General features: G+C 48.3%; 1 protein-coding gene and 1 long non-coding RNA gene across 4 annotated transcripts in view; one reads left to right on the top strand and one right to left on the bottom strand.

The window, feature by feature from the left end:
• NEDD4L (NEDD4 like E3 ubiquitin protein ligase) overlaps nt 1-22,775 on the top strand; it is an 81,730-nt gene that overhangs the window by 8,257 nt on the left and 50,698 nt on the right. For all 3 annotated transcript variants that reach the window (XM_066180653.1, XM_066180655.1, XM_066180654.1), the window contains exon 2: nt 17,175-17,248. In XM_066180653.1, coding sequence (XP_066036750.1) covers nt 17,175-17,248 — 74 coding nt within the window. The remainder of the gene's footprint in view (nt 1-17,174; nt 17,249-22,775) is intronic.
• The window catches only part of LOC136288007 (uncharacterized), a 29,339-nt gene continuing 24,202 nt past the window's right edge, over nt 17,639-22,775 (bottom strand). Inside the window, exon 4 of the long non-coding RNA XR_010720465.1 lies at nt 17,639-21,076. This is a non-coding gene — a long non-coding RNA (uncharacterized lncRNA). The remainder of the gene's footprint in view (nt 21,077-22,775) is intronic.

Raw genomic sequence — 22,775 nt, 5'->3', positions numbered from 1 at the left:
TGGGGATGTGAAATGGATGAATTCTCGAACAAACAGGTGGAGTTTTTAACCTTTCTTTCAAGATTTCTTGAGTTGCCCGTTCCTGCTGTTTGTGGTGAAGGGAGTGGTAAGAGGGAGAAGTGGTGTGTGGACAAGACTGAGGCTGGGCTTTGTGTTTGTGCTGATTCAGCCTCATTAACAAAGCAACGGCTTTGCTGCGCGGCGATGAGCAATGGACTTGCTTCTTTAACCTCTGCTTTTGGTACAGGGATGTTTGATGTATTATGGAATATTGGCTTGGCCATTGTTTGTAACAGTTGAGCTGAAAGAACCTGAAAATGCTGTCTTGGACAGGTGTTGCTTTAGTGAACTGAGTGAGAGCCTAGGGCAGCGGTGTCCATGCAACTCCATTCTATAGCTGTGGGAATGGTGTCGCTGTTTGGAGGTCAGGGTTGCAGGATCCCCTCCCCGCCTCACTTCGTATGTGCTTTTTCTCCCCTGCCTCTTGGTAAATTGCAGTCTCAGTGCTAAAGTTTACCCCCAGGCCAGCGGAGGGGTGGACGCCTGAGGTGGAGAACTGCCCGATGCAGGGTGTGGTGAGTTGGGCAGCTCAGGTGCTGTGTGCCGCAGTCAGGGGCATGCTCTTTGCACAGCCCGCGCTCGTTTCCGATAAGTGCTGGAGGCACGTGTTGGAGGCACGTGTTGGGTGGGTGCCAGAGGGACCTCTGTAGTTATCCTTGCCGGCTGTTTGGTTTGTTTCAGTCCCGTCTGGTCACTTAGTATTTTATTCCTTATGTCCAGCGTCCACAGAAAAGCATTCATTCCTCAGGGTCAGGTAAATTCCTGTGCATGCCTGGCCTGGCCTGTGTGTGAATAACCACTCCAGCTCCCATGGCCCGAGGAGGCGCTTCTCTCCGTTCCCTGTGGGAGGGAGCCTTGTGTGGATTTCCCTGCCTGGGCAGGCTGGTCCCAGCAAGGCTGTGACACACCTGGCTCCTGCCAGTGTCCGTGCCCGTGACTCACTGTCGGGGCAGGGCTGTGCGGGGAGCGCAGCGAGCGGGTGAACCTCGCTTCGTGCCCTCTCTCTGGGCAGTGCCTGCCGGCCCCTGCGCCCCAGCAGGAGCGCTGCCTTCTCCTCGCCTCAGCTGCCTCCGGTGCTGCTTCTCGCCCACACCTCCGGGGCTGATCCTCCCCTGCCAGTCGTGCCTGCTGAGAGGCTCGTAAGAGACAAGCGAGAGCATTCTCATTAAAAACGAGCTATTCCCAGGGCATTAGTAGCCTGCGAGTACCGAGGGGTGTTTCCCTTCCTCGCGAGCAGCGCTCTGGCTGTGGCCATGACATCAGGACTCCAGCAGTGCCGCTGGGTGCTCGCTGGAGGCGTGCGACCTGAGAGCTGGGCAGGAAGAGGGACAGGGGTCCCCTGGCCTCCAGGGAGGCGGGATGAAGGTCTGGAAACCAGAGCTGGATGTGGAACTCTGGGAGAGATAACGGGCAGTGAACATGAATGGACTGTTCTCTTTTCAAGGTAGCACTGTAGGTGTTTTTTTCCCAAATTTTCTTTTTTTATACAAAGTGGATTATCCTTTTGCTTGTCGCCTCTCTTATCCAGAAGCTGCCTTCTCGTTCTGTGTTCTAATTAGCATGATAAAGAACGTGTTGCATTTTCCTCCCCCCGTGTTGAAGCTGAGATGCCACTTATCCCTGTTTAGGGACCAGCTGCATCCCAAGGGTAGTGGCTGTGCCACTCTGGAGCCCCAGAATGGGACAGGTGGGTGCAGCAAAGGCCGGCAGACCCCCTGTCCTGCAGGTGCTGTGCTGGGCAGGTCTGGCCAGGCTGGGAGCAAGGTCAGAGTTGTTTTTTCCAGGGATATCCTGCAGCTGTACTAGAGCTTGTGCCAAATCAAGTCACACCGTCAGGTTTTGGTTTTGTCTTAACTAGTTTCTGTTGTAGTTTGAAAGTCAAACATTGTAAACCAGACGGTGCTAAGTGGTTACAGGCTGGGTGTGGATTACCTGCCAGGTCATTTGTCACCGTGTTCCTGCATGCCCCTAATGCAAGATCCTGACAGAGCCCCTTTGGAAGCTGTTGAAACCAGGGGCCCTAAACAGCTGTTAGTGACTGGCCACAAAGTCTGCAGACGCGAGATGCTGGGATTTGTAGCTAATCTGTTTTCAAGCCTTACAGTGACCTTCTCATATCATGTGCCTACCTGTGTCACTTTTTTCCTTAGGATGTTGTCCAAAATTTGCCTTGGAACTAGTGCATATTTTAAACCATTTCAGTCACAGCTCTAGTCACTGTTTCAATTGACATTGTTATTAAAGAAATGTCTCTTAACACTGCTTGAATTGATTTAGCAAAACCCTGAGTGGGTTCTTCAGCCTGCTGACATCACGAGAATTTCCCTTTAATCCCTTGTGCTGCTGTCATTTTATTTTGCATCTGGTCAGTTCAGTTCCGGGCTACTTGTACCTGCGTTTCACTCCAGTGAGAGATGATAGCTGTAATTTGGTGCAGGTACCTGTACCCTGGGCCAGTGCATGCTGCATGGCTCTCAGCAGCTCTCGAGTGTCTGTGCCCTACAGGGGGTGAGGTTGTTTCAAATTCCCAAAACTTGGGCAGGAAGCAGATCCTTTGTGAGAGGGAAGTCAGAGGTCAGTGCTGAAATGGCTGCTGCAGCCTGGACCCGGTGAGGGAAATCACTAAGCACTCCTAACTTTTGGGCACCTGGGTGTTGGACACCAGAAGTGTGGCATTTGGGAAGTGAAGCTGGGGTCCCCAGGCCGGTGTCACCGCAGGCTGGAGCACACATGCCGATAGCTACTCTTTTTGATAAGGCTGGAATGTGCTACAGAAGCTCTGTGTGTCATTGCTAGCTGTTGCTGTGGAAACCGGCTGGTTTTGGTGGTTTAGCAGCTCCTGATGTTTATTGGGAAGGTGAGGCAGTGCTGTAGCTGATCCCCGGCCCAGAATCACACGCCGGGGCTGCTGGACCCCAGGCTTGTCATGCAGGTGTTGCTGGATGTGTGACCTGGGGTAGCTGCCCTCAGGAGGTCAGACAGGCTCTACCTGTGTCCTGGGGCTGGCGTGGCTCCCCGAGGCATCTCCTGCTGGCTTGTCTCGGGGGCTGCCATGGGCATAGGCTGACCCCAAGGGCTGGGGTGCTGTCCCTGTCCTGGAGGCCACAGCTGGCAGGAGCTCCCTGCCTGCCTGCCACAGCTGCCTTTGGTCCGGACTGGTTGGATGAGGGGGAGCACGTGTGTGTGCTCCCTGTGAGTGTGCCATGTCCAAAAATCCAGCATCTCTGTGTGATAAAAGCTGTTCACAGCTCTTACCAGGGCTCCCTGAATTCCTCTTGCTCGGGCATTCCCCTGGGTCTTGTGTTTCCTGTGGATGTGATTGGTGGTCTCGGTTCTGCTGCCCGTTGTCTCCTCACTCATCCCTGGTGCTCAGTGTCAAACTCAAGAGCAAGCGGAGGCTGAAGGGCCAGCATGTGGTGGTCTTTGCTGTGAGGGGCTTGTGCCCAGCAGCGGGGGCAGTTCTTGACCCCTGGGTTTGATCTCTGGTTGCAGTCTGTGCTCTTTCTGTCTTCTCAGAGAGAGGTGGTACTCCCTGCAGCTTTCAGGAGAGGTTTAAGCCCTTCTCCACTGTCTAAGTGGCCACTAATGCTGTGTCAGTCCCTGGAGTGATGCTGCTCACACTGGAACATCCTTGCTGTTTCAATGACACTGAGGAGATTTTTCTTTCTGAGAAACCCCGAGTCTTCCACTCAGATGGAAAGACAGGATTGGGGGAAATTGAGACAGAGAACGAGCTGCACTGTGTGACCACCTCTGCAAAGCTTTTTCATGGAGCAACTCCCCTTCCTCTTCTCCTTCCTAATATTCCATAAGCGCTTTCAGTGCTTGGAAGGTGCCTTAGAGGCAGGAGGTACCTGACAGCATCGGACAGGGAGCACAGCGATTTACTGGTTTTTACAGTTTTCTGACCTCACTTGTAGTTTTTAGGGAAGACTGGATGAGGAAAGATGTCTAGATTGCTGTTTGAGAGCTGGGAGTGTTGGAAGAGAGAGCACTTTGCTGCTCTGGATGCAGAAATATTGGATATTCCTATCAGAAGAAAGTACCAAATGACATAGTAGGCTTTGTGTGCCAGTGAAGGTGTCTGCTGGGCTGGCCAGCACTCTGATTATTAAATAAAAATTACCCTTTTGCATTCAAGCAATGACTTGGGAAAGATTAATTGTGAGAATCTTATGTTATTCCAGCTTACTCCAGTGTAGTGGTAGCTCTGGCCTGGCGACTGTGGGGATGGATTATGGGCAAATTGGGAAGTGACTAAGCTGAAATGCTGCCTCTGAGATGGTCAAAGCAAAACAGGATAAAGTGGTTGCACAGAGTTGAAGGGACAGTAAACAATATTAATTTCTTTCTCATTGCTGCCCTGCATCTTGGGCAGCTTACATGTTGTGCTGGGGCCTCTTTCTGGTCTAGGTGTGTTCCCATCTCTCAGGGGTTGTTGGTTACATGGGAGGAACTGGTTCTTTTCCTCTAGCATCCCTCTGAGTTCCTTGGTCTGGATATTGGAGTTTTGTGCTGGTTTTTTTTTCCTCGTTATGAAAATGCTTGGGAAGAGAGACTCAGTCGCTCTGCAGGACGCCTGTTCCATCGAGGTGTTCCTTGGCAGCCTGTCTCTCAAGGCTGGTGACTTTCAGGCTTCCTTCTGACAAAGCAGGCTGTGATTCGTGCCACACAGGTTGCTGCCTTTTCCTTGCCCAGGGCTGGAGCCGCTCCTGTTGTGTGTATGGTCTGTGTTGGAAGGCAAGCTGGGGTCCGGCAGATATCAGCTGGTCCTGGTGCCAGGCTGATTCCCTGGGTTAGCCGGCGCTGCCAGGGCTCTGCAAGGGCATGCTCGGTGCTCACTCATGTTCCTTGCAGAGCTTGGGGTGAGAGGGGCCTTAGCACACTTGGGAGACAGACCTTGCCTCAGTGGTGCTGTCTGTGTGTGCAGGGCTGGTTCTCTCCCCGCTCACTCTGAACTGGGAGAATGCTGCTCTTGTTGTTTGGGCGGCACGCAGCAGGGAATGGGGAGTTACCTGCATGCTGTAGCAATTGTGTGAAGTTACCCGGATGCTGCAGCAATTCCAGGAGGTTTGGGTTTTTTTTTTTCCTTTTTTGCACCTTTCTGCTTGCTGAACAGATCTCAACACGGCCACCCTCATTCATATTTCGGGTCTTGTGCTTTAACACAGACCCAGTCTTCACAAACCAAACTGCTGACCCCAGTGTGGTGGTTTGGTTTGATTTAGTTGCCCTCGGGGCATTGCTGTGCTTGGCAACTTCGCGTTTTTTGCTGACGACTTCAGCACTTTCCTTAGTGTCACAAGTTCCTTACCAGCCTTTGTGTTTTGTGGAGCGGTTACCCGGTCTGTGGAGCAGAGTTTGCTGTGTTCGGTGTAAGCAGCTGCGGTGTGGGCTCGCACACAGGACAAATACCGTCACACGGAATGTGCTGGGTTGTATGTCGTTGTGGAGCCCCAGCCCATCTCCAACGGGAGCCTGTTAAAGGAGGCAGTTCTGCGCCGCTGCCAGAGTTTGGGCTCTGCAGCTCCAAGCTGCTTTTCTCCCTTTGCTTTGGTACAGCATGGTCACCATTTAGCAGCACGATTGGACTTCGTGTAGATCATCTTGTTATTTCTGGAAGGGGATGTGCCTGCATTTAAACCTGCCTGGGGGACACTGAGTTTGTTCTTCAGACTTGTGATAATTTGTGTGATCCCAAGAGCTTTGCACTGCTGTACTTCAGTCACTGTAATACGCATTTGTGTTCTCGGAAGAAAAATCCTGTTCTTTATTTCCGAGGTTGTTGACTGAGCTCTCTAAAAGTCCTTGTGGTGTCAGGAGCAACCAGCCCTGTGTGTACCTCATCATCTCTGCAGGTAGCAATGGGATACAGGGTCAAGAATAAGCAGGTAGAAGCAATAATTTCATTACACAGCTGGTTGCTGTGGAAGCTGATCCACTACCTGCAACTTGCCTGAGGAATTCAGCATTGCTGTGCCCTGTGCTCCCTTCCTTTTCTGCCTCTTAGAGGAACATGCATCTGTGCTCCCCCAGGACAAGGTCCTGCTCTGGGATGCTGAATGAGTGACCCTATTGCAGCGCTTCTGCAAAACATGGGTTCTGAATGTGCCTTCTGTTTGGGGCACGGAGCCCCAGTTTGCATCCAGAATGCCTGGCAGGACACAAAGTGCCGCCTTTGTTTTAGATAATGAGGGTGAATATTGTAATGAGTGTTTCTTAGTCTAGTCAGTGTCAAGTACCATTTTGGGAACAAGTGACTGAGCTAACCTCTGGGCTGGGTCCGGCAACAGTCCATTTATTGATAGGATGTTACAAATTTTGAAGGAATTCCACATAAACAATTAATACAAAACTAAAAACCAAAACAAGCAGCCACCCCAAATCTAACAACCAATGCAAGCAACATTCCACCCCCGAAAAACCCTTCCAAGCCTTCCACCATCAGTATATATACAGAAATCATTAGTACAAACAAAAAAAGGCTTGGTAGCACTATCACTGTATTTGGTTTTCTTTAGTCTGTTCTTTTACAGTGTGTAAAAGACAAGCACATTCCATTGAAAGAAAAAAAAAGCCTTTACATTGAGATAGTACCTACTTTTCTTCCTCTTCAAAAGCACCTTCAGTACATGTGTGCATGGGAGAGAACTGCAGCTGAATTGCTCAGTCTCCTGCATTGGGCATGTTCTTGTTAATGTATTTTTTTACTCCAGTTATTTTTCACAGCACCTTAAATTCTGTTCTCATCTTTGGCTGTTTGTAACATATCCCTATGTGTCAGTGGATGCCCTGGAGAAGTGGAGATGATTTCCACTGTGGGATTTGTCCTTCCAGCCAGGAGGGGCTGTGTTTGCTCCTGCTCAACTGCCCAAATCTAGTCAGCCTTAAGCCTGGATTAGTAACTGAGCAGTTTTCTCCTTCTTTGTGAGACACCATAGAGCCTGCTAGCCCTAGGCTATCCGTTTATATGACAAATAAATACTCAGAATGAACAAAAACTTTTGTCAAGGGCTGCTGTGTTTGTAAAGTGAGCAGGAGAGGAAGGAGGAGAAGGAGGTAGAACGTGGTGTGTAAGTAGGTTGGATGCAGCAGGACCACAACCAGGGTCCAAAAGCCTGACATGAGATGTTTCTGGTGGGAGCAGATCCCTTCCCCATTGACTGGGCCTTTCCACTGATTGGAGTGGCTGGTTTTTCTCTCCTGATCTGGGCAGAGGCGGTAATGGAGTGATTCTTCCCCCAGACGAGAAATTCTTGGGGAGCAGAGCTTTACTGGACAAGAGGTACTGCTAGAGGCTAGACTTGTTATTCTTTTAAAAAAAGAAACTTGATCAAGATGGAGAAGCCTAAGGAGTGAACTACTGGAGGGACTGACAACACCACTCACTGAAATGTTAATGTGTTTGGAAGAATTTTTTCACCAGGGGAGGTTGGAAACTCATACAGTAACATTAATTATTAACTGCAGCCAAAAGCTGGAAGATCTAATTTAATTTCTGGTTGGATAATAGGATGATTCATGCAACAAAACAAACTGTGTCAGAAAATGAAGTGTCTCTGTGAAAACTGACATTCCCAACTTCTGCCCTGAGCTAAAGCTACTGCAGGTAAGCCATTACAGCAGCTAAAATGTGAAAAGTACAGGCTAAATTCCCTGCAGGTGTCAGGCTGTGATCCGCAGGAATTAGGAGTTACTGCCTTCTCCAGTCTGAGCAAACCCACCTCCCTCAGCCTCTTTGCTTTTGGCCATTGAGACAGCCTCTCACACAAGTAAATCCATTTTCCCCGGCCTCTGCAGAGCAGTAACAAGAGCTCTGCCTCCCATCAGACACTCCGTGGGCTGTGGGTTCTGCTATCCCAAAGTAACTGCAGTGTAACCAGCTCTTCTCCCAGCCTGGCATGGCAGTGTCCATCACCCAGGGTACCTGAGCCTTGTGTCGTTCTGAGACAAGAAGTTCAGAGATATTTCAGGTTTTAAGAGTCCCACCGGCATTTTCTTGTCAGTTGGGGTAGTTTTCCTGCTCTCAAGGCTTTTCCAGCAAAGCCTGCTTAAGCAGCTCCCTGTCCCATCTTCCTCCAGGTGGAACAGCCAGCGGTGCAGCTCCGGGCTGTGGGTGTGTGCCGTGAATCAACCCCTGGAGTTATCTGGGTTAGAAATGAGCCTCCAATCACAGTTTATTGTTGGATTACGGTTTTATTGAGTGTGTGTTTTGTCATTAAACAGTGCAGCCACTGATGGTTTATGGTCTGGAATCATTAAATATCTAACAAGAATATAGATTGTGGTTACATAAACATGTTTGTGTGATCTGTGGGTGACTAGCTGGGCTACTGGAGTAAATGCAGCTCAGCCTCCCCTGTTTGATACAGGATCTTTGCTTGCTGCGCAACACCCTCCACTAGCCCAGGTTGCTCCAAGGCCAGCCTGGCCCTGAGTTGGGAATATCGTTAACCAGAGTAACATCACTGCTGAATTCAGGCGGGGAGCGGGTGTGTCTGCTGCCTGCTGATGGAGGCTTTTGGGTAAATGGGTGGATTTTTGTGGGAACTGGTAGTCTAAAATACAGCATTACACTAGATTGGTGTGCCATTTCACGTTTTTCACATAGGAAAAATGAAGGTGATTGCATTAGGTGTGAGGCGTAGTTTTTCACTTTTTAAAAGTTTGAATGTTAAGGGCCTAGTGCATTTCACGAGATCAAAACCCACCAGTTCAGGATGATTAACATTTTTTCAAAAAGAATGAAAATACAAGTGTATCAGAGGTTGATTTAGTGTAAGGTAAAAGCCTTTGTGCTGTGCTAGAGCAGCTGCTTTGAAAGCAAGTCCTCCTGTCAGGTCCTTCTGTGAGTCCTTACTGCAGGCTGCTAATTGGGAATTCAGCCCCTTTCTTGTTACTAGCCGGGGTTGTCACATATCCACTGGGGACGTGGATTTTTCGTGGTTCTCTTTTGCCTAGGGAGTTTTGAAGTACTGCTGGAAAGTAATGGATCTGTGTGGGCCCTGACCTGAGGATAATGAGGATTTGAAATTAAACCAACCTGCCTTGTTCTTTTGCCAGTGTCAGGGCCAGTGTCCTGGCAAAATCCTACACAGAGAACCATCATTCCTTTGTTTTATGGTAGTTTGTGCATGCCAGAAAGTGGGGTACTTGTTTCAATAAAACCTTGATGTTTTAATTAATCAGTGTGCTTTCTGTGTCCCCAGAGGGAAGGAAAAGAAGTCCTGTCAGACTTAAAGAAATTTTCCGTTGAAATTCACAGTAAATGTTCAAATGGATGCAGATGGTCTTGGTGCTGGTCTGTCATGCAATATCAAGATTAGGTGTGGGTTTTGGGGTGGTTTCGTTGTGGGTTTTTTTCATTTTTAAAGCCAAGTCCATAGAGGAGAGTCACTGTCAGGTCACAGATTGCTGCAAACACACCAGTTACTCCTAGTCAAAGCTTTGTCCAGGTTTTTAATAGCAAAAGTACCAAATGCTTTTCTTTTTCTCTGCTCCCACCTAAGATTAAACCCTTCCCTTGTCTTGTCCAGAGAAAAGCAGATGAAGGTTTTATTTGGAAGGAGAATTTCCTAGACTGTAAGTGCATGGCATGCACAGATGATTCAGCAAATATACCCTCCTGCCCTTAGGGTGTTAGTGGGCATTGTGGTATGGGGTTGAAGGTTGGACTTGGTGATCTTGGAGGTCTCACCCAGCTGTAATGATTCTGTGACTGCTGCCTGAGGCACAAGCTCAGTCAGTGAGGTTGTGCAGAAAACAATGTTCTGCTTACATGAATTCTTTTATAAGATATAAATAGGTCTGACAGTTAAATAAGGAGAAAAGAGTCTTGTGCAGTACAGCAGGTCCATTAAATGGAAGTTCTTTTGCATCCTCTCAGGTATTTCCAAAGCTCACAGGCGGCCTGGCTCAACACACCTGCTAGAATTGCCCAAGTGTATCTACCTGCGTGGAGTTCAATGAGTTTCTATAAAAATAGATGACAACTCACTGGGAACACTTAGTTTTTGAAAACAGGTAGTAAAGATACCTTGTAAGGAGATTTTAACGAGGGCAGCACTGTGGTTTGAGCCTGTTTGTTAATGGTGTGCCTTCAGCACTGGGTTGGGCATCTGGACTCCTGGTCCCACGCGCTGCCACTGATGTGCGGGTACCTTTGATCCCCCTGCGCCGCTCCTGATGTCTGTGTTCTCCCTTGCTCAGTCCAGTTTTGTGTGCTCTTTTCTGCTGGCTTGTCCCCATGGAAGAGCAACATCATTGTAGGCTGCCTGTAAGACAAACTTGTGCCTTGATGAAATTCTGCCTGCTGTTTTTTTTTTCTGCTGAGTGTGGCATTCCAGCCAAGGAAAACATGGATATAGTCCCTCTTCTTCAGAGGTCTGAAACAGGACCTAAATCACTGTTGTAAAACATGTAATATTTTTCTGTTGTGAGCTTATGAATACCAGAGTTCTCCAAACTCTGCAGTTCTTTTAATGCTTATTGGTGTTTGCTTCATCTTATGATTCCTGCTGTGTGAGAATCCTTGCTTGGCCAGGAGTGCTCTGGAGGACCAAGTATGCTCCACGAACTGACCAGTGCATTGTAGCCAGGATGGTCTTTATGATGCAAACTGCGTAGCCTTCTTTCCTCCAAAAGCTTTTCGGTTTAGTTGCTCTAATTTTGTGATCTGTGGAGAAAATAATGGGTTTTTCACAAATACATTGTATCCTGCAGCGAGGGTTGAGAGCTGTGTGGGTAAGAAAAGGCCCAGCCTCATTTACTCTTGGATTGGGTGAGGAGTGTGATGAACACATGCAAGGACAAAGTTCTGAGCTGGGCTGCATGTGGTGAAGCTGGAAGGAGATTTTAAGGTCCCTGCTTGAGCCAGATGAGTTGTTCACCAAGTGACATTTTAAGTTTGTTTTCTGTGCTGAACTTGCAGAGGAGAGTGGAGATTTGGGTCATAGCCCTGGTGCATGATTTTGTTTGCATTGCACAACTGAGATTTTATCAAACACTGTTGGCAAAATGTCCGCGGAGAGTTTCAAGATTAGTAAGATATTGCAAGAATTATAGTGAGACGTACCGCATTCTGTTGCCGTGGCCTTCAGAAAGTCACTGTGATGTCCTCAGAGATGGAGCTGTTTCCTTGGGGTGCTCCCACTGCCTTCCCTGGCCGTGATGGTGGCAGCCCGTCAGACAGGGCACCCCACTTGGATTCTCCCTCTTGGGCTGCCCAGCGCTGATTGATGTTAGGGAGGCGCCCCTCAGAGCAGGGCAAGCCAATTTGGGGGTACTCCCTGCGGGAGGGTGATTTGGAATAGCTTCCTAAAGGACATTTTTTTCCCTCAGCCATATGTGGATTGGTTTAATCCACCAAAGGAAAGTAAAGAATCAGCTCAACTCTTCTGCCACTGAAGTTGGTGTCAGTTGCTGGGAGGTTTAGGAGAAGCCTAACGTGGTTATTAGGCTTGCTGTGGCCCACACTGGCCCTTAAATAGACGACACATACTTGATTTTACTTTGGAACTGCAGATCCTGGTTGGTTTTCCCCCTGCAAATGGGGAGAATTAAGAGCAGTGTGTGTTCGGGTGACTGTGTGTGTGTGTAGCACACCGGGCTCTGTGTTTGGGTTTTCATTCAGGAAACCAGAAGTGCCACAGTTAAAACATTGAATTAAAGGTTTGTTGTCTTTTCCATTTGGATTTGTTTTGCCACCAAAACACTGAGTTAAAGATGTTATCTTTTTTAGTATGTTATGTTTTGCAAACTTTCAGATTTAATAAATCTAGACTTGAGGTGCTCTGTGGATGAAACCGGATTCACAGAGTCTCTATGTGCAGGTAACATTCCAGTGGGATCTGGTTTCTCTCCTGGCAGTCAGTGGAAATTTACCTCGCTGGCGCCTATCACGGGTTGGAATCAAAGCTGTCTATAGAGAGAAGGGGAAAAAAAAAGCCAGAGAGAACCCAACCAACACTCCCCCGCCGTGGCTCAGGTGAAGCTCTCTCCGGGTGAAACCCAAGCGCGCTGGCCTTTCCCCTGGTTGCCTTGGGGATGGTCATTTACTGCCGCCGTGGCTGAACTTCCGCGTGTGCGTGCGGAGGCGGCGGCGGCAGCGGTGCCTGCCGGAGCTCCTGGCCGGGGCTCCCGCGGTAAGTGCCGCTCTCGGTGCCAGGGCCGCGGGCTGCGCTCGGTGACAGCCTGGCGACCCACGCGGGCCGGCTGCGGCTGCGTGCCCCTCGGGAAACGGGAGAGTGACCTGCCCATCGTGGGGTGTGTGACTCGGAGGTGGTTTTATATACCTTTGGAAAAACACGTTAAATGTTTAATCTTCCTGGGCTGCGTGGCAGCTGTTCAAATATTGGTTTGCATCGATCCAGCCGTTGTGCCTTTCACACTTGTCTGTTCATTTAAACGAGTCAGCCTTCTAATTTTATACCCCCATCGATTGTTATTTCAGGCTGTTCTCTTAATGCGTACGTTACGTGTGTCATGGGATTGTCCGTCCTGTTGGAAGCTGACATGTGCAGCTTTCCTTCTTACACCAGGCTGCATTGCTGTGGCTTTCTTTCAGTGTTCGTTTAGGGCATACAGATGTGTATTCCAGAACTTGTTCGGGTTGATTTTACGGCACTTCTGTGCGGGTGTAACTGGTGCTGGCTGAGCTGCATCTCCTGGATCACCCTTTGAGCGGGCAGCTTTTCGCCCTGCCTGCGGGGGAGAAGGCAGCTCGGGACGCTGCGAGGAACGGCCCGCGTTCCTTCTCTTCTGCTGTCACAACTCTTCCCCAAACTCCCCCGCTCCAGGGTATTTTACTAATCCAGGGGCAGGACTTAATAAGTTTTCTTTATGTGAGTGCTTTAATGGGTCTTAGAAATTACATGGCTTTCCAGAGCAACTGCAGAAAGTGAATGCAGCGTGTGTTTAACAAGGAATTAACAAAATGTGAATCATACAGATAAATATACATACAAAAGTCTCCTAAATCTGGAAATACATCTGTGTTCCTTCATCTTTTCTGAGGTGAATTGAGGTTCGTTCGCTGTTGATGAAGTCTGGGTTTTGAGCTACAATAGGCTTCCAGTTCCACAGCTTGGTTCCACCTAAATAAGCCGAGTCCTCTGAAATGGCACTGTGAACTCTGCAGCTAAGGGAACACGGCCGGTGTAAAAGTTATCCTTCAGCGAAGAGGAGAACTCTGTAACCTTTGATATGTTTGGGGAAGGCAGGAACATGTAAACTTGGTGTTAATGATTGGACAGAGCAGAAGTCGGTGCGGACGTGAGGCGCGGTGAAGCTCAGCACTAATAGGTAACCAGACCCTTCAGGGCAGGCTGCAGCAGCTGGGGGACAGGAGCGTGGGCAGGGACAGCTGCAGGAATGTCCCCAGCCACCCCCCTGCACGCACAACCTCGCGCTCCCAGGACTGAATCACAGTGCTCAGGACAGCACTGCTTGGAATTCCTCCTGCAGTGTAGGTGCCGAATCCGAACGGGGCGGGCATGGAACTGCAGCATCGGCTCGGGGGCTGCACACAGCACAGCCTGGCCTCTGGAAGCAGGAGCCACCCGGGGTGGGGAGTGGCAGCACCAGGAGCCTCTTCCAGGCTCATTGTGCTCCACGCAAGGCTGAAACAGGATAGAAAAATGTCTGTGGAATGAGCTGAGCTGCTCTTTCAATCTGTGCTTCAAAAAGCAGCTTAGGATGTGTGCTTTACAGAACACAGGGAGTTCGGTGGAATACAGAAATGGCAGAGTCAGGTGTTCACTCCCTGCACAGAAGGTGAATACAGTTTAATCTCATCCCCAGACAAGTGTTTTTTCTGCTATGTAATTTCAGCTCTGAACAGAACCAAAGATTCTCCCTTGGCAAGTGGCAACTCAAGTGGCAAGTGACTTCTGAAGCCTTGTCTCCCCTTAACTGTTCCCAGCTTGCCATTTCCCGCCTCCTGATCTCTGTGATGGTGCAAGGAGGAAAATTTGGCTGCTCGTGGAAGGATGGGGCGGGATGATAAACAGATGAGGGTGGGTGCTGGTCCCTTGGGTGCAGGAGGAGGGAAGGAGTATCCCAAGGTTGTGTCCTGCAGTGTGCAGTTGCCTCCACTGCTTGCTGAGTCGAAGGGGTATTGGATACTCTTGCCAGAAAATCGGAGTTCGGGTAATTGCTCTTTAAGAATACGTTATTTGATTGATCAGTGATGGAAGCCTTTCAGTCAGGATACTTAAGTGCCAGTAAATTGTGCTCTGCAGCTTTTGCGTGGGTCAGATCGTGGTCTGGACAGTTGGAGTCTGAGCGTGTGCCCAGCAGCGTCAGTTCATGTGGGACCTGACGCTGTTCAGCTGAGAGAGCTCGGACTTACACCATTGCTTCTGGCATCTCTTCCCCTTTTGAGATACAGCCGGGTTAATTAAGCAAGTGCTCTTTTCGAGTCCGGCGGAAGGACCATCTTGCTCCGGTCAGGGACCCGTCCCTCATCCGCCTGCACTCTGCCTCTGGTGCTCGGCGCAGGGTGTCTGCGGTGGCTCAGCCGCTGTGCTCTCCCCAGCAGGAGGAGGAGCAGCCCCGGTTTCCCTGGGTGTGGCTGCTCCCCTGGGAGCCCTGCTCCTGCCGTGTGTGCGCCTGATTCCCTGACCGAGTCCCGCAGAGCTGTGCCGTGTCTCTGATCAGCCTTCTTACCCTGCCTTGCTTGCTCTTGTTTGTTTACTTGCAAATTAGGACGGCAGCTGTGTGTTTGTTATCCTTCAGCCTCACTGCGTGCCGTGTCGCATCCCCACTTCTCCCTAATCCTCCCAGTCCATCTCCTTATCTCGTTCTCTGCTTGTGCTGGGGATCACTTTATCATTTGGGCTTTGGATCCTGGGCCTTCTTGCACGGAATTTTTCTGCGGTTAGTGATCTTTGTCACTGTGCCCTGGGTTTACAACAAATACCAACCAAAATCCTAGTTTTCTTGTACAGTCTTTTCAGAGAGGGCTGGGTGGAAACCTGCATCAGGTAATCGGTGCTCTGTGAGTCTCAGGCTGTGCCCAGCCAAGCAGTCCTTTATCTGATTATTTGGTGGACAATGAGGTGAGATCACAGCTGTTGCTGTAATAATTTAACTCCTTTTTTACCTAGGCACAGCACACTTGGAGATAAAGGAAGAAATGGCTATGCAAGGAGTCAGCAAAAGTTAATACATATGGTGCATATGGTAGACCTCGTGACTAATTGAGGAGGTGGTTTAATTATTTTTTAAAACATTACATTTATACGTATACGTATTTCATGCATATGAAAATTGGAACAAACATTTGCAAAAGCACTTGTTCTGCTTGTTAAATTGGAATTTTGAGGAGAGGCTGAGAGCCTTCTCGGAGGGAACAGGGTCACAGCTTATGGGATACTTAAAGTGGCTTCAGGTATGTTTTTGAGAATGTATTCAGATCATCTGGAGCATCATCTTTTGTATCTTGCAAAACACACTCGGGGATCCTCCAGTAGTGGGACCTTCTCTTGCCTTTTTTCTCTTTTAAAGATGGTGGGGGGGATTGTTTGTGTTTTTCTTTGATTTCTTTGGAATCAGTTCATATGCAGAGGCGCCCTCAGTGCAGGAAGGAGGTGCCGCTCTAGCGAAGTTGATGTTGAACCTGCCAGAGGGAATCTGAGCAGCACTGTTAATACAGAAACAGCTTTGCAACTTCTCCTCTAGCTCTACTTCAGTGAGGTCTGAACAGTCTGAGTTCCTGCTTGGGTTTTTCCAGGCTGTCTTCTCTTACTGAAGGAATTCTCTAGATCACAATTTGCAAGTTCATTGCCTTTTGTATATTAAAGCTGCTCTAGAAAACCAGGCACATGGCACGTAGGAAAAAAACTTCAGTATCCACGAATATTGAGTCCATTGAATTGTTCTTTTTCACTTGCTGTTTTGTTCATCTCTCAGGTAAGGTTTGGGCTCTTCTGGGGAAAAAAATCCTGTTCCCTAGTCAGAAGCTACCTTGCAGCATTAACTGCTGCTGGGGGAACACCAAAGGCCAGGTTTACAGGAAGGATTTGTGTCTCAGTGTTGTTTTAGTGCAGCCCAGGTCCTGGGGCAGGACGTGCCAGGGTGGAACTTGCCCTGCAGACAGGTTCAATGGGACTGTTGTATTTCTGATCCCCTGGCCGTGCCTCCTTCCAGGCGGGTGAGTTGGGCTGCCCGGGGATGGCTTTGCTTTGGGGCTCGTCCTGACCTTCCTCACAGTTGGAAAACTGTGCCAAGACAGCTGACAAAGCTGTGTCTGGCTTCCAGCTGCCTAAAGCAAACAGTCCCGGAGAAGCCTGTGGGAAAGTGTAATTGTTTTGTGAACAGGTTTCAAGGAACGGAGTCTCAAGTTACTGTAATTGAATCCAGTATCTTGCAGCTCTGGGAGGCTTATCAGAGGAGAGAAGGTATCACTGATATGGGGGACTGCGGAACCTGTTTCTGTGGAAGACTTTCCAGGTTTCATTTTGGCGGCCTCTTTGTGTTGCTCAAACAGGGTGAAAAAAACCCAAAAGTAAAAAAAGGCCATTTTTACTGACGTTCCTCAGGCGCTTCATGTAATGAAGTGACCAGCTGAGCATCAGGCTGCTGCTCCAGTGATGTGCATCTGCAGGACTTGCCATCTGTCCGTGAACGCTGATTTTGAGCTCTGCACGTTCACCAAGGTGGTGAGACAGGCTTAAAGAAATTCATTTTAAGGATTTATTTTTAACCGTGTATCCTCGATTTTTACATCACAGACATCTCTCATTACTAAAATGTTATGAATAATTTCCTTTGTGTTTGAAGAGCTTTAGTGTCAATGCAGAATGAATTTGTGGCATATGGATCACTTAGGATGTGAAATGGCCCTGTTCAGCAAATACTCTTCTACTTTTATTGCTATTATTGTTACAGTATTATCGCTATGATGTTATTACTGTTATCTGCTCTTAACTCTGCCTTTATTGAGCTCTTAACAGCTCTGACTGGAGTCAAATACTCCTCCTGGTTGGATTCCAAGAGACAGTTCTCTTCCAAATCCTCCCTAGGGGAGAGATGGCTGCTATCTTCTAACCTCTTGTTGATCTCCCAAATGACCCACAGAATAACCACGAACCCCACTTTGTTTCCTGCTGCAGGAGGAGTCTCGCATCCTCAGGGTGAAGGTGGTTTCGGGCATTGATCTGGCGAAGAAGGACATCTTTGGAGCCAGGTGGGTGTTGTGCAGCGCCCGCGGGCCGTGGAACGCGATCGGCGGGGCCGGGGCCCTGCGAGGGCTGCAGGTGCTGGCTGTGCTTTGGCACAGCTCTTCAGGCAGCTCTGCCTGCTCCTGCCAGCACAGGGAGCGGCTCAAAGCCCGGGCTTGCAGAACCCAACCAGGTAATAGCTGGGGCAGAAGCTGAAATGAACCCCAAGCCAGTAATTTTCTTTTTCTGAAGGTTAATTCAGGCTTGGCATTCCTGCCCTCTTAAGCCTAAGCGTGACAAAATGCTCTACTGCAAATGTTCCAATCTGCTTAGAAGGGTTTTATCAGTTTGAAATTAGTGGTATCCAATTTTAGCTTTTATTGAAATGACTGATTTCTTAATGTATAAATGAGCCTCCCTGTGGGTTTTCCTGTATTTCTTTAATGATGCTTACAAATTGTTCATTAACTTGTGTATCTAGCTTAAAACTACATAAAAGCAGCAATTAAAAGTTTAATCAACTTCAGTGTTACGGGTGAAATTTGCAACAAGCGTTCCTTTGGTAGCTGTGTGCAGAATATGGTACGCCAAAGCTTTTTTGTTTTCTTTCTCCAAATGTGTTGTTTTGAAGAATAGTTTTTGATGCTGACCAGAAGCAACATAACCTCTATCTTTCAAAATGAAGCTTAATCCAAATGTAATTTGTACTGAATCCTATTGATGTGGCCCTTAACATATTTTAAGGAAATTGGCCTCAAGTCAGTATAATTTCTATAAAAGTGGAGAGTTAGAAACATATTCCCTACATGTGTTTTAAAATTTGTTTTGATCTTTCAAATGAGTTAATGTACATTTGAAAAAACGTTGGTATTGCAGAGCTGTGGCCCCAGCAGCTCCTGTGCCTCTGTGGTGGAGCTGTGCAGGGCTTCAAACAGTTCCCGTGTTCCTGCCTAGCTGTGAAAGATTAACTACAAGGCATACATTGTGTTTTGCATCTCAGTGGGTTGTCCTGACCATTTTTAATCAACTTTACCATTACAAAACACTGCCTGTGGGCTTGCAGAGTCTGAAAGCCATTTCCTACTTGATTAAATCTAAGGAAACTCTCTTACCCGTGTTAGAGCACTGGAGAAACTTGTACTTTCCTTCTGAAGATTGTAACAATAAAGAAATCTCAGTGCTTTTGAGTCTGCTTTTTTGGGGTTCTTTTTGACTTAGGAAATCATTTTAATAGCAAGTAAGGATGTCTTAGGACACTCAAGGGAAACCACCTTGCTCTCCAGAGCACCCTGACAGGTAAGTGCTGCCAGGTGGGCTCGGGTTGTGCCAGGGCAGGGTTAGGTTGGGTATTAGGGCAAATGCCTTTCCCAAAAGGGCTGCCCAGGGCAGCGGTGGAGTCCCCATCCCTGGAGGGATTTAAACGCCATTCAGATGTGGCACTTGGGGACTTGGATTTGTGCTCCGCTCAGTGATCTTGGAGGGCTTTTCTAACCCCGTGGCTTCCTGTGATTCTGCTGATAGTTCAGAAATGTGTGGAATTATATTGCAATGACACAAAGCAACTAGAATGTGGAGTGGGTTAGTAACTGTGAGCACCCTGAGGTGCTGGGTGGCTGTGGGGTGTTTCATCTTCAGAGGTGCAGTGGAGGAGAGGCTGGGCAGTGGAGATGGAAGTGGGGGTTTGTAACCTGCTTTATATTTTGCCCTGTAAAATTACAAGTATAATATGATACGTTCTGATGGCGAACAGATACTGCAGATTGGGATTTTTGTGCATTTAGTATCAGCTTGCTTGTGTGAATGTTTGATGTTTATTTTCTTTTAATTTCCTTCCAACTTCTTAATTGAAGTGTCTTGATAAATTTTGTACAAGAATCCAGATACTGGCTGGACTCAGGTTGTGTGTATCCCATAAAGGTACAGCTGATGGGGTGCCTTAGCTACTGTATTTTGCCTTCTAAACCATGAAGTCAGTGAAAATTGTGGCTCTCTGGAAGTTGAAAATGGGAAGTGCTTTTCAGTAAAAATTGCAGATGTCAGGGAGCTGTGCTTCTAATGGCATCAGAGTTTGTTGTGTGTTGCCTCAGCGTTTATTGCTTTTACCTGTTTTTTTTCTGAAAAGCCCTTTCTCTGGTTTGATTTCATGTGTCCAGGATCCATGATGGAGCTGGGGAAGGCAGGCTCCAGGCTGCTGGTAGGACTGTAAGTCACGCTGTATACTCCTGTTGTGAGCAAGGCTGCTTGAAATGTGGCTGAAATCTTTAATCGGTGTGTGTCCCGTCACTGTGGTTTGTGATGGGAGGAGAGCACACAAAGCTGTGGCTTGGCAGATGACAAAGATGGCAGATGTTTACCTTGTACCTGTTTTTATTCTGCTCACACTGTTTCTAGTCCGCTTAGAGTCACGGTATGTCTGGTTTTAACTGCTGGAAAAACTGTGGTGCTGGCTGTTCCCCGGAGCTATCTCCTCCAGCATGTGTACTGCCTTGGGACTGCATTGGCTCCCCTGATGAGCAGAGACAAATCCACCGAAGGGAGTTGCTTTCATAAATTAATCAAACCATTTAAAAAAAGAACCTGGCTCCTGAATGCCTCTTCAAATGACCTGCCTCTTCAGCACTTGCATGTGTGCCAGAGGGAGAGTGCTGTGTGCATCCTGGCCGAGGGAGGCCCTGGAGGTGGAGCAGGGCTGTGACAGAATTCCCAGAGCCACCTGACTAGAGGGCAGTTGCTCAAGTAGGAGAGAGTTCAGACTCTGTTGTTGCTTTTTTCCTTTTTCTAGCTGATTTGCAGTGGAAGTTTTTCCAGTGTGGTGGAAAGGAAATGTTATTAACAGTGTGGGAAGGGAAAGAAACCTGCTGAGACCTTCCTCTGATCCAGCCCTAGCTGGACTTGGGAGTGCGAAAGCAGCATCTGCACTGCTCAGCAGCACCCGTGGCTCGTGCTTTCCCTGTGGGATGAAGTGTGCTCCCATAAAAGCTGTGGGGTGCAGGGAGCAGCCGTGGGCAGGTCGCTGCTGGCCGCAGAGCCAGGTGTGCGTGCCCACCTGGGAAGGCGGGGAATTCTGGAAAAGCAGAGCCAGTGCTTTTCCGAAAGTGGCTGTTTTCAGTGGCAGCGCAGCCCCAGGAATGGCAGGGGGCAGAGCTGTCTGCTTCCCCCGGGGAGAATGCTCTGGGCTCACCTTGTCGGGAGAGCACGACAAGGGCTTGTCTGAAGCGTGTGGCCAGTGTCGGACAGGGCGCTGGGATGGGGAGGGATGAAAGGCTGCTCAGCAGAAACATGCCGGATCATGGACAGTGATCATGGATAGTTCTGTTTGTGAATCCTCGGTGCTGAGGCTCGTTCAGGTGCGTGAAACGAATACGGGGCTGCCGGGTGCGGGCACCGGGAGTCGCCGTACCCGTTGCAGCGCTGCGGGTGTGTGGTCTCGCCCGGGGCTGTGCCTGGCAGCAGAGGGCGCCGCAGAGTTTCCTCGGCAGCCGCCGCCAGCCCGCACCTGACGGCTTTGGGTTTTTCACCAAAATCGGCAGGTTTGTGCCCATTTCTGCATGTCATGTTCTTCAGGACGCACTGGGTATGTGTTTCACGAGCTGTAAATGGAGAAATGCTGCTTATTCGAGGATGAGGTCTCGCTGCTTAACAAGAGGACTTGGTAATAATTGCCTACAGTTATAGTGTTGTAGTAAAAAATAATTCTCATCAGATAATTGCTCAACAGAAAAATTTCTTTGTACCAATGCAGAAACGTAAAATGTTTCTTGTTACTTGAAGAAAGGAAGTTTCTGTATTCAGCTGCTCAGCTTTCCCACCTGTCTGCTTCTAGTGTGATCTGTGAGTTTACCTGAATCTGGTATCTGTAAAAGAAAAAGGAGGCACATCGATAAAATGATCTAAGGAAAACCTTTTGGTCTTAAATATTTAAGGCAGAACTACTGTGCTGAGCTTTTCTCTTCCAAAACCCAGGTGTCATGGAGTTCTCTCTCTCTCCTTCCCTCCCCCGCTGGATTTTGGAACTTGTTAAGATATTTTGGGAGTGTGAAATGGCATAGGAAGATCTGTGCATACATCAGCCCCTCAGCTCCAGGGGCTGATGTATGCATATTCTGTTAGAGCATGCATTTAACCTTTGCAAAAGAAATGGCCTCAGGGACGAAAAAAGCCCATATTTACACTTCCATCTGTTTTGGGAGCTTAAAATATTCTTTATGCTTTGGGAGACTTCCAAGAGAGCAAAAATACAAAAGGAATCCATCTCGTTACCCTTGATTAGAACATAGCATGGTAAAGGAAGGTGGAGACACTGGAGGTGGGGTTTGAGGTGTAATTTTTAACTCCTTTCTTCACCCACAGGCTCTTTATCTGAGCTGTCTATGATGTGAGTCATTATCTTTAGCAGCTCCTTGGTAAAGCCTTGCTACATTTCTTGTAGTCAGAAGAAGCGTGAGCCTTTCTTTGCGAAATAAAACACTAGAAGGGAAATGGGAGGTCTGTAAAATGACTCTGGGATTTGGTATGGAGGAGTGAAATTTTGGGATGCTTAGGCACAACGGATTGCAAGTTTGGCTTTGCGGCGGAGGGTAAGGTAAGGTTTTATTTTCTTTTCAGAAGCTGATGTTCCTTTATCTTTGTGTTACTGGACACTGTGCTTTGCTTTAGTCACAGGATACGAGACTTGTATGACAGTGAGGTCAAAATCTTCCTTCTCTTTGAGAAAAACTCCTAATGGATGTTACTCAGTACAGGCAGAAAGATGAAACCTGGGAGGCTCGTGCTAAAATAAAACCAGGGAGCAAACACAGCCAGTGTGCTCTGGAGCGTTCCTTGTAGTTAATTGCTGTGTATTTTTGTTGTACTTCTCCTTTCTTACTGTGCAGGAATGGGGAAAGTCACCGGGGGAATGGTTATTGGGATAAAATGATAGTGACTGTAAAAGGTTCTGCCTTAGAACATTGTTTTTACTGCTCTCCATAAAACTTGGTTAGAAGTATCACATTATAATTCTAGTCTTCTTTAATGATGCATATTTTGGGGGTTTGTTTCCCTCATCTCTGAATCTGAAAGTGACTAAGCAAAACGTTGGGATTTTATAAAAGTCTTGGAACTTTCTAAGCTCCACTGAGTGCATGCACAGACAGAGTTTCTCTAAGTGTGTTTAAAGGATTCTGAAAAACATTCTGGTGCTCACAGAATTTCCTTTTGCCAAGCGTAACCCGCCTTTCAGCCCTGATGTTAACCGCTATCCAAGGGGCCCCCATGATTTTGTGGAGACTCCTTGAGATGAATGTTTTTGAAGATGGTGTATGCTACTGCTCTGAGTTTGTACGTGGTGGTCTTGAAGGCATGTTGTCTGTAAAAGCAGGTTTCCCCTAGCACAGTCTGCAGATTTACCAGAGTGTCCCTGCGGAGCAGGTCGGTTCCTGCAGGGTGAACACCTGGGCACATCTGCCTCCGTCCCTGCCCATGGGTGGAGGGATCCCCAGAGCCCTCAGCCATCCCAGTCCTTGGGGAGGAGGTGGCCTGAGGTCTTCTGCTGCTCTTGACAGAAATCTGAAG

This window comes from Chamaea fasciata, unplaced genomic scaffold, assembly GCF_029207755.1.
Source record: "Chamaea fasciata isolate MVZ Bird 193981 ecotype frontalis unplaced genomic scaffold, bChaFas1.0.hap1 SCAF_4, whole genome shotgun sequence".
In the NCBI taxonomy this organism is placed as follows: Eukaryota; Metazoa; Chordata; class Aves; order Passeriformes; family Sylviidae; genus Chamaea; species Chamaea fasciata.
Note: the sequence above shows the minus strand (reverse complement) of the source record. Positions and strands in the feature narration are given on the sequence as shown.